The sequence below is a fragment of the Zerene cesonia genome, chromosome 1 (genome assembly GCF_012273895.1).
Source record: "Zerene cesonia ecotype Mississippi chromosome 1, Zerene_cesonia_1.1, whole genome shotgun sequence".
NCBI lineage: Eukaryota > Metazoa > Arthropoda > Insecta > Lepidoptera > Pieridae > Zerene > Zerene cesonia.
Window position 1 is genome coordinate 9,235,930 of NC_052102.1, and position 11,956 is coordinate 9,247,885.

General features: G+C 32.1%; 2 protein-coding genes and 1 non-coding gene across 3 annotated transcripts in view; all 3 read left to right on the forward strand.

The window, feature by feature from the left end:
• LOC119836227 (lysosomal thioesterase PPT2 homolog) overlaps nt 1-4,756 on the forward strand; it is a 7,058-nt gene extending 2,302 nt beyond the window's left edge. Inside the window, exons 3-6 of the mRNA XM_038361537.1 lie at nt 1,529-1,636; nt 2,053-2,224; nt 2,750-2,851; nt 3,338-4,756. Coding sequence (XP_038217465.1) covers nt 1,529-1,636; nt 2,053-2,224; nt 2,750-2,851; nt 3,338-3,536 — 581 coding nt within the window. The 3' untranslated portion in view covers nt 3,537-4,756. The remainder of the gene's footprint in view (nt 1-1,528; nt 1,637-2,052; nt 2,225-2,749; nt 2,852-3,337) is intronic.
• Trnaq-cug lies at nt 2,464-2,535 on the forward strand. Its single transcript has one exon. It is a non-coding gene; the product is annotated as a tRNA-Gln (tRNA).
• A 5,535-nt stretch (nt 4,757-10,291) lies between the features above and the next one.
• LOC119828844 lies at nt 10,292-11,040 on the forward strand. Its single transcript, XM_038351133.1, has one exon. The coding sequence runs from the start codon at nt 10,337-10,339 to the stop codon at nt 10,706-10,708; it is 372 nt and encodes a 123-aa protein (XP_038207061.1). The 5' UTR covers nt 10,292-10,336; the 3' UTR covers nt 10,709-11,040.
• Nucleotides 11,041-11,956: the final 916 nt, after the last annotated feature.

Sequence of the window (11,956 nt, forward strand, 5' to 3'; positions counted from 1 at the left end):
GTAATAAATGTTATTTGCAGTTAACAATTTTCTTTTTTCTTTATTACAATATTTATGGCAAGACTAGGTATTTCTAGATCAGAAAGTTAACTTGCTAGTCACTGCTAGTCATACTTGCTCGACAGCTCTTTAAGGTTGGGATGGAGTGAAATAAAAGATATTGCTTTATTGATATTCTCTTTATTACTGTGTAAGCAATCTATGGGATATGCTTCTTTATATTGACTCTCAGAAGTATTGGCTGGGACCTAAAATAAGAACACTTTAGGAACAATAATGTCATCTAAATATAATCTTCTCAACATAAAGTTTAATAATTTATTTTTTTGCAATATTATGTATTATATACCATATTTATTTGATGCATTTTATTGCATCACAATGTTCAGTGTGATTTAAATTATAAAACATAAGTAGAATGTTTAGTGTCTATAAATTATTATAATGCATCTAACAATATTATAAACATATATGTTTATAATTTTGTCATCTACGCAATTATAATGTTATTCAATGAACCTTTTATTCATTCAACAAAATATGAAAACAACTACATTATGAATTTATAAACAAATATATTAAGATAACACTCCCTTGGCTTATTTGTAACATCATCTTTTTGAACTTTTAATATCACAGAATTGTTTTTATTTTGCCTTCATTTTGAATTTAATCAAGACTAATATTATTTTAGTGTGTTTGATTTTATGCGAGTATTATACGTTTTAGAAATTAAAGACTTTTAAACGGATTTTATATGCTATTTATTCATTATATTATTAACCTGACGTTTCAAACACTTTACAGTGAGCATGGTCATGGGGAGACTGGAGACAAATCTTTAATTTCTTAAAAAGTTTTTAATTACTAAAAGACAAATATGTATTACTACAAGTAATCTTCATGATGTTTACATTTATGTGTGCTAAAATTCCATTAGTTACCTAATGGTATTTTAGTATAGAACATCTATCAAATAAGTAAAATCTGCAATTTAATCTTATATATAAAATTCTCGTGTCACAATGTTAGTCTCTATACTCCTCCGAAACGGCTTGACCGATTCCTCTGAAATTTGGTAAGCATATTGGGTAGGTCTGAGAATCGGCTAACATCTAATTTCATACCACTAAACGATAAGAGTAAGGCAGAACAGCGTTTGCCGGGTGCAGCTAGTATGATATAAAATAAATGATAGATACATACTACATTGTACCTCTACCTTAAACAGTGTTTAAAAACGTTATGAAGAGTATATTACTCGTATGTTATTACAAAAAAATAATGGGTTCATAGTACAAGGTGAAATGTATGTACTAATTCAAACTATAATCTATATCCATACAAAATTTCATACAGATATGATAAACTGTTTTCGCATGCAAGACAAACAAACATCCATTTATCCATTCACAAACAAACTTTACAGGAAGAAAATATTTTCAAATAGTCTTAAAAAAGTGGACTTAACTTAAGAATAATATGCTCTGAACTAAAAGTTGAATTTATTATATTTTTTCTATTTCAGGTTACTCCCAGGGTGGGCTGGTAGCTCGCGGTATAATTCAGACTTTTCCTAATGTGACTGTTGACACTTTTATATCGCTGAGTTCACCGCAGGCTGGACAATATGGAGGTAGATAAACCGTTTCTATAACCATTTTGGTGATAATATCTACTAATTGTAATTCTTGTCATTCATTGTGATATAAGCATAGGATATTTAGATGTAACGGGTCATTCAAGCTTAGAAAGCAACCCAAATTTCTTATTTATTACTAGCTGTATGCCCCAGCTCCGATTGGGAAGTCATTAGATGGATAAAATTGTTTGCAAAATTCATTAAAATTTGTTGAGTAGTTTAGGGATCCATTGCTGACAAACAACTTTTACAAGTAATTTATATATATATTAAGATATGGAGAATAAGTTGCATTTATATTTTGATTAATTGCTACATATTTCTTCGCTCAACCGATGTTTCCTAAAACAAAGAGTGTTTAAAGAAACATATGTATTTTATTATTAAGACAATTATTATCTCAATTTCAGCCGGCTTTTTACACATTGTCTTTCCCGGATTAGTGAAAGATTCGGCATATGAGTTGTTTTATTCGCGGGTCGGCCAACACACCTCAGTGGGTAACTATTGGAGGGATCCATATCATCAACCCTTATATGAAAAGTATAGCGTCTATCTACCCTACATAAATAATCATATCGCGTAAGTTTAATGTTCTTATAATATATTATATTTGACATTTTCTTGAATTGTTTGATTGTCAATAACAAAATGGGGAAAGTTTTTTTTTTTAACTTAAGCAAGTTTTCGTTCCATAATACAAAATGTAGAAGAAAATTATCGTACTGTATTCTTATGTTTAATTGTGAAATGTAAAATTAATGTTGTGAACGAACATATGTGAAGAGCAATTGATATAAAATTTCGGAAGCTTTCTCAACGGTTCCATGGTGTAATGGTTAGCACTCTGGACTCTGAATCCAGCGATCCGAGTTCAAATCTCGGTGGAACCTGTCCTTTTGTTTTTTTTATTTTTGTTTTTCCCATATGTTTTTGTTTAGTATTATGGGGATAAAATAGAAGTGTTATGATGTATTTTGTATTTAATTTTTTTCTTTTTTTGATTCGTTCATTGCGATTAAATATTTTTAATGAAGGTTTTTTTTTTATACGCAATATTCAAGTTCTTCAGTATATTATATTAACAATGACGTTAAAAATTTTCAGTTCAGAAAAATCAGACGAATTCAAATCAAACTTACTTCGCTTGAAGAGGTTGGTCCTCATTGGAGGACCCGACGATCAAGTGATCACACCTTGGCAGAGTAGGTAAGTACCGACAAATAGTTTTTTTTAGTTATTTCTCACTAACTGTACTCTGCGGTTTCACTCGCGTAGAACCTGGATGAAAAGTAGCCCACACTATCCAGACAGGAGGAACAAAAAGACGAAGGGTTCGAATCCCGCCTCGTGATCAAATTTATTCTATTCTTTCATAATTTCTCAATATCATTTATGTTCTCGTTTTGTGAGTTAAATATTTATTTAAATTATATTTTATATTTAATTCAAAGTATATTTTATATTTAAACCTTAATAAATTTTATAAAACACTAGCTGACCCGGCAAACGCTGTTCTGCTTTACTCTTATCGTTTAGGGGTATGAAAAATACATATTGCCCGATTCACAGACATACCCAATATGCACACAAAATTTCATAAGAATCGGTCCAGCCGTTTCGGTGGAGTTTGGTAATTAAAATTGTGACACGTGAATTTTATATATAATATATGTAATTTCTCACATTTTTCAGCCAATTCGGCTATTACAACGCGAACGAAACGGTCATAGAGATGCGCGGTCAAGACATATACACGTCGGATCGCATTGGGCTGCGAGCGTTGGACAGGAGCGGACGTCTCCACGTGGTCACAGTACCCGGCGTCAATCACTTCAATTGGCACATGAACGTGAGCATTGTGGACGATTATCTATTGCCATATTTGGATTGAATAGATTCTTAGTAGTGATTTTAGTAGGTAAGGGCCGGTGCCATGCGTTTGGACGGTATCTGATAGCCTGTATGATAATTTGTAACGGCTATGCTGAATAGAATGGTGAAAGTAGAAGATGTGAAACCGGCCGTGATTCTCAAACAATACTCAATTTTGCAGTTTTTACTGATCATTTACCAGACTTTTGACTGTTTATATGTAAGGTTCAAATAGATAATGCCATGTGCCGTGTGCCATAGATAATGATGCTGTTTTAATTACTGTGATAAATAAAAAAATAAACACATTTTGTGTTTAGCAACACTTTTCACTGGTTTATTTTTTAGCACTTCTAAAACATTAGAAATTCTGACAAATTTTGCCAAAATTTTTTTTTGTTCGACGTAGCAACTTATATTATATTGAATAATATTCTCAAATGACACTCAAGAATTGTGAAAATGAAAATTTTTTTTTATCCAATCGTGTATTTTTACTTATGGGCGACGATAGGTACGCATGTCTGCGTGCGGTCCTGTGTACCGATAGAGCCGGCCATTGTTTCTATAAATGTGTGCGTGCATCAATTTAGCTCTTGTGCTCCCTTTAAACCAAAAAACTTAATTGTGTACTGTTTGAGAATTGCAACAATAGTTCAATTGTGCGTATGTAGTTTTCATTTGTGTCATTTTGTCATTTTGTATATTAGTAATATAGTGATTTGATTATGTAATATGATATTTATATTAAGAACAATAGACACTATTCACTTTAGTGATGTTTGTCTTTATTGTATCGTAAGTAATTAATTTATTTTTGTATGACTTAATTATGAACTCAATCTGTAGTATAAGCATTTATTACTAAAATGAACAATGTATTGCATTAAATATAAAATACAATAAACACAAGTTAGTGAGAGTTTCGCCAAATTTTAAACTAATCTTATGTAATTTCAATTGAATCTCAAATCTTAATGCATATTGGCATTTATCCATATTTAAAATTTGGTATTAACTTAGAATATGGAAATAATACAGGTTGTTTTTAATGTAATTGTTTTACAACAATTTATAATAATTATTCTGTAATTATAGGATAAGTATTTCAATGCTCAGTAGGAAATCTCAGTGACGGCTTTTTAGTATTTAAATCAATAATAAAGGAGTAAATGAATGCCTCAATATAATTTATAGAATTTTTAAACTATGATATTTTGTTTATGTAACCTTACTTTAAATTGTATGCATAAATAATGAGTTTATATAACTATTATCAAATACTATTATTTTAATGACGTTCCAAAAAAAAAAAAAAACGTTCGAACGTTCTCAATTCAATTTTTTTTTCTTTATTATGATGCTCGATAACGCAGTGGCTTTTCAATCGATTGGCGTAATTCTTTTTGTGTTTGATGGGAACGTTAGTAACCTTTGTTAGAAAATAATTATTTTATTTAGGTATTTTAGACGTTATAATGAAAATTAAATTATGTTCACGCCATGAATGAGGTGCATTTTGTAGTAATAATAATTTATGTAGCTAATATTTGTTACGATTGAATCAATTTACAGTTGATTCGTTTTTATGATTACAATTAAAGGTATTTTTCCCTCTGAACTCATTAATTTAATAAAATTATTATTTGATACGTAGTAGCTACATAGCTATGTATCGAAAATTAAATATTATATATATCATTTGTTTATACAATTATATTCAGGTAATAAGTAGACATTTCACTAACAAGTTACAAATATTATTTGGCTGTATTTAGCGTCTAAGTAACTAGTCTATAGATAAACATCTAGAAAAATATACAATTTTTATACAGTAATGTTTGTTGTTTCATTTGTTTGTCAGTTTTTATTGGGTAATGAAAAAATGGCTTAAAATATTTGTTGCTAATTTAAGACATATGCTCGAAATATTGTGCAGAAGGAATAATTTTAAACAATTTTTTTAAGTTTATTAGTGAGTTGCGATAGTGATCACAGTTTTGGATTCATATAAGTAATGAAATATTTAATTAGGCAGAAGTTGCTTTTATGATACTGAGATGTATACTACTTATTTATTTAAACTACACTTTCAATAATAATAATATCAAACTATTTGTTTGAGCGCGTTAATCGCAGGAACTACTCGATCGTTTATGAATTCTTTCATCATTTATTATGTTTGTGATCCCTGTTGTTAAAGCCAATATATATTTTACTAAAATTAAGTGACTTTATTAGGGACACACCTGAGTATGTGGTTTCAACCACTATTGGAAAGAGATCAATGTAAAGAACGTTATGCTATTTTTTTGGTTATATAATTATTACCTTATGGTTATTCAAAATGTGTGTTGGTATTTAAATAATTGTTGCCTAATTTATTACTAGATATTGTGTAATATTCGAAAATATTTTACGATTGCACGAGAAAAGCGACCACGCTTTTTGACGAGTACGATTTTTGAACTTTATTTACATAGGAATAAAGTTCAAAATGTTCTCACAGCTTTTTGCTCGGTTGCTTGCAAATTTCAGTGCAGTAATTTTAATACTGGCTTGTTCAGTAATGCTGTACGTATTTATGTCAAAAATAAGAACAAATTATGATAAACTTTTATGCGTAACGAATAACAATGACTCAATTGGAATTTGTTACAGTACAAATATCGTAAAAGCATTTGTCAGTGATAAGACGATAAGAATATTTGTATGGAAGAATTTTGTCTAGAATATTGGTCGAATGTTTCATAATGTAATCAACTAACTTTGCGCTCGTGGCTTCGCCCGTATTTTACGTTTTTAAGATATAACTCTCCGTTTAAGTTAAGTTATTTTACATTGATCTATAGAACTTCCTAGTACGTGGAGTGGATTAATCTAGTTATGTACAACATATAATATGGCTTCAGCAAAAATTGAGTTAACATTCTTTACAACGTGCTTATAATTTGTGTTAAACAGCTTCATAGATCGATAAATAAACGGGGAATAGTATTACTATAATAATATACATGTGGAAGTATCTGCCTTCTCTTCATCACGCCTAAACCGCTGAACCAATTTGGATTGAATTTTTGTAACAAAGGCAGTTATAGGCCCGAAAAAGGACACTGAATAGTTAAGATCCCGGAAATCCCGCGAGAACCATGCAGTTCCCTGCATTTGGATCCATGCAATGCCTGCAAGACAGTGTGATACCTTTGACTACGGGCGAAAAGCTAACTAGCTTATTCATATATACATAACTGAGTACTGATGCATTCTTTAGAGATTGACATTTCATATTTGGTTGTGGTTTTTTTATTTGTTTTAATCCGAAAATCGATAAATGCTCCTTATTACCTCGTAGTTTTCCTGTGAGATAAAAAGTACGGGGCTTTTATAATGATTTTCCCCGTCATTACTGTTTGAAACCACTTGTAACAGCTGAAAATTTCTAATGAAAAAATTATCATCGCCTAAGTAGCACTCGGAAGTCGATTCAACGCAACAAAAATAAACATTCCTCGTAAACGCGATTTCCTTGTGTTTTTACATTTCTTCGATTTGATAAATAAGAACTATGCGCCGGCGCATGAGTCACCAGCCTTATTCTATTAAACCGTTGGACGCACGACGCATTCAATATTTGCAATGGCAAAGATTAGTGAAGGAGAGCACTACATTATATTACAAAATTATTGGTGTAAACCTAACATGCTCATGTTATCTTATTAGGGAATTAGTTTAAAAATATAATTCGATAAGAATTGATACAAGATTGTCTGTTGAAACGATACAGCGCAATCATGTTAGCCAATTGTAAACTGTTAATTGAACTGTTCATGTTATAAGCTAATATTATGGTCGCTAGTGTAGTCGTGGTTGTGCTCGTCAAAACTTATCTTCCTAGAAGTGAAAACATTTTTTTTAACCATCGATTTGCAGGGTAGGGTACATTGGTTTTTCAGTTTCTTTTCAAATTTATTCAATTTATAGGTGTCTACTAAGAAATGAGAATTGTCACATCTACGATCGCTCTCTATGGTCAGGTACCAGCCTGTCTGGCCGTTTTTTGTTCTTTGCTTATAATGAGGCCTACCGCCTATCGTCTGGGCACGCATGAGTCATGCCCTTTCTCAGGGTAGAGATTACATCAATTTGGTAAGGTGTATGAGTCAACGTCAAGCATTCTACAGGAAAATTGTTAATTTATTTCGATGTTTTGGTTCGATCATCAAAGCGGTAATAAAATATCTTCGGTGATTTTAAATGGGATTATTTGGATATCGAATACGTTAATTACGTCATTGGAAATTTGAAACTTTGTTTATCTACAGCGAAATTATATAATAAGTTCTTATTTTTACATAAGATATACATAATAAACATTTTTATCATCGAAAATATATATTTTTTTTAAATATCTCCGTCGTTGTCTTGAAATAAATAAAATGTTGGCGCACATCCAAACGTTATTCATCGAATTGAATGACTAGCAATGATATAACCTGCTATAATACTGAAATTATCCGAAATTTTGATAAGAATTACCGAGAAGGTACCTACTTGACACTGTAAAGTTGTGACGTAAAGATGTTATGATCAGATTTGCATGAATTTACTTCGTCATTGGTTAAGGAAAACGGATGTGGGGTAGTGACACTTGTAATTGTATGCTTACATCACTGTAATTGATGAATGAATGTCAGTATTTTAACATATTTTATGTCATAATCGCTAAAAGATCTGGTGGTAAGCGCTATCACCAACATTTGCAGACATCTTATTCCTTGAAAATTTATGTCGACTGTAAAAGATCAGGAACAAAAGAAGGGATTGATGGGGGAAGCCAGGGTTTTTGCTTCTATTTCACGCCGATCCTCGGGGAGTGTATTGTACCGATATGTATTATGTACATATCTGTATATATGAGTATTTATAACGTAAATAATTGGATAATTATACCCGCGGTGTTACTGTGATTTGCAATACGAAATAAATAGCAAATGTATGAAATAAAATAGTGATAATTAATTCTATATAATACAATGTCTGGTGTGTTATTTTGACATTTCTAAACACTGTGTTAAGTAAAAGTTCAACATTATATAATGTACAAGCATTGTATTCACAGGGCCTTGAAAAATATCTCAATGTCGTAAGACTAAATCCTGTTTCTGTAATAAGTAGCATGTCATAAATACCTCGGGATTGTATAATATTGTATGAGTATTATTAATTTCTTATGCAATATTGCTATTTTATTATAATACTAGCTGCGCCCCGCGGTTTCACCCGCGTAAGTCCGTATCCCGTAGGAATATCGGGATATAAAGTTGCCTATATGTTATTCCAGTTGTCCAGCTGTCTACGTACCAAATTTCATTGCAGTCGGTTCAATATTTTTTGCGTGAAAGAGCAACAAACACACACACACATCACACAATATTAGTAGGAAGGATTAGTAGGATGTAGAAGCATAGTTATTGTAACTATATAAGTTTCTAGATTTGATCACAATGGTAAACAGAGGTGTTTACACTTTATTAATGTCAACTACTTCATTCAATTCACTGTCTTCAGGTCTACATCGCTTTGAAATTATCACAACTAGACTAAATGCGAGGCACTAGCTTTCAAACAAAAATAATCATAAAGATCGGTTCACCAAGTAGAAATATATGAGGTAGGTAACAAACACAAACAATACAGTCGAATTGGAAACTTTTTTTGAAGTCGGTTAATAAGAAGCGTGAATAGTGTTTTACATGTTCGGGAGACGGGATATTACCATTTTTCACCCATGAAATTATCTCAATATGCATTGCAAACGTATCACCAGAACCCATTAATGATGTTCTTAGAATATAAGCATCGTTTATACGGTAACCATGATGATTTAGGAACCCTATATCTGAGTTCTAAATTTCTGAGTTTCATTTCAGAATCGGAGTTGAAAACTAGATCAAAGTACCTACTGACATGGTTATTTTAGTGCTAAAAAATTATTAATTACAATGCCTTTATAGCACCTCAGAATCGATAGGACATGTTTTGGGGTCTTTCAATGTCAAAAAACGTATATTGGTGTATGAATACAACCTCCGATTAGTATGCTACTATTTATTCTATAGCATCCTGAATACATGTTTTCACCTTGAGACGATTAAGATCTAAGTGACTTAAATATATTATGGACATTTTGTTCAAGCGATTATATTTTAATTAAACATTCCAATTTATCTTTAGGCGTATATTGGTTAGCAACGGTGATGCCTCGCGATAAAAAATCCACAACAAATGACGTAGTATAATTGAAATTATGTAACCAAATATACTAATTTAAATGAATTGGTAGGTACCTGCTTCTATACGTATATAAACGGACAATGACCCGACTCGATATCGACCTCCAGTTGATATTTTAACCATCAAGGTGTACAATTAGAACTTAAAATCAATTCGTATCTTCGATAAAGGTATTTAATCTTAATTCCTCAATAAAACATACATCAAGGTCACTTTTATTTTGTGTCTGTTGAACCCGAATAAACTACCAAATGTAGCGTCACAATTGATTTGAATAAATAAACGACAATTTCGTAATTCAATACCGTGTATATTCTGCAAGGCTAATATTACGTTATGCGTAATCGGTTCCACGTGCTGACGGTGCTCTAGGTTCGAGTTTCGATCAATGAGTGACACATGCCAGGGAGTTCCCTTATCGTACGACTTGCGCCAGCGCGGGCATATATACCACGCGCGTTCCACATTCACATCATTCGCTACCCAAATCTTGCATCTACAACACGTATCGCAAAGTAAGCAAACATGAAGAAGTATTCAGTTCTCGGTAACAAGAAAAAAGTTACGATGGAGACGAATGTGTCTCGTCTCAAGGTGGTCGGGAATAATTGTATCATTCGCGTACAATGCAATCAGGGTGATGTGGAAGTTATCGGCAACGATTGCAGATTGGAAATCAAAGAGAACTATGGGACGGTTAACTTGGTGGGCAGTGGCGGCGTCATAACAATAGAGAGACGTTCAACAGGAGACAATGTTACGATAGTTGGGCCGAACTGTCAGCTCTTGGTCGACGGCAAGGAGAAGAGGCTCTCGAGCTATGAACCCCAGTTATCGCCCTTCAGCAAAGATCTGGATGACGTCATCGAATCAATCTTCACTTTCGTCATGCGCTGAAGTTATCATCACACTGCTAGGTTTTAAAGTGTCATTTCTCCAGAAGAAATTGTTTTGTGGTTTTGTATTCGCTTTAAGTGGATGTGAACAAGTGGACTGCAAGGTTGATGAACCCAACTCCAGTTTTGTGTTTGAGACGTTAGTGTTTTTTTTTTTTTGCCGACTCATAAATTGTCTTTGAACAGATTAGCTTAAACGTTTTTTTGTAATCAGCAGGTGAACTGTTGCAAAGTTTTTCCCCTGGTTTTGTATTGTAAGATGAGCGTTAATCAGCATCCGGTGTTTATATTTTTAAGGAAAATTTGAATGCAGAAATAAAGTGGCTTAAATTTCAAGTTTTATGTTTAATTTCATCGATCACGTAGTGGAGTAATTGAAAATAAAGAATTTGCTTACGTTAAATATGGAATCAACTAACTTTTTTTACTAATAAATAATACAAAAAAAACTTAGTATTCTTATTCATTTAGTCAGGTTCAACCCAAACCATTCAATCCAATAACAAACTGAAAGCAGGTATGGCTAATTAAGAAATGTGGTTATAAGAAAATTAGATGGAAATCAATGATATCAGTATTCAAAAGATTTTGGTCATACCTAGTTAAGTATTATATTATCTGTGGTCTTAATTAGGAAGGATCCTGTTATTAAGAATTTAAAAATTCGATGTCAATCATTCCAAAAGACTAGAAGATACTATCAGCCAATGCTGCCAACATCAATAAAACGCTCAAGTCTCAATTCTTCTGGATATGTTCAGTTTAACTTAAGTATCAGTTAGAATAAAAAAAAAATTTATAACTAATATGCCAATAAATGATAAGTAGGATGTCGGTGATTTTGTCAAAACGTCAAACTGTCCCTTAGTCTTTTTAGTTCCGTGTGGACACCCCAGTCACTACACACTATCCACTAAATATTTAATATTTACGTACACTCTAAGTGCACATTCGTCAGCGGTTACGGCAACAACAGTCAATTACAGTTTAGTGGATGAAGACATCACGTGACCGATGGCAATTCAACCCCTGTAGTTAACACATTTGGTAATTATACTTGTTCGTTACCTGAGTAGGATGTGTACACGTTGCTTATTTTTTGGGATAAGTGCCAATTTCGTATATATAAAGAAATGTTATTGCTTATTGGCTGCATAGTCTGCATATATGGGAAGTATACTTAGTCTGGCCATAAATACTGTTACACTTAATTATAAAAAAATATTACATTTGAATTTCGAATCTGTCA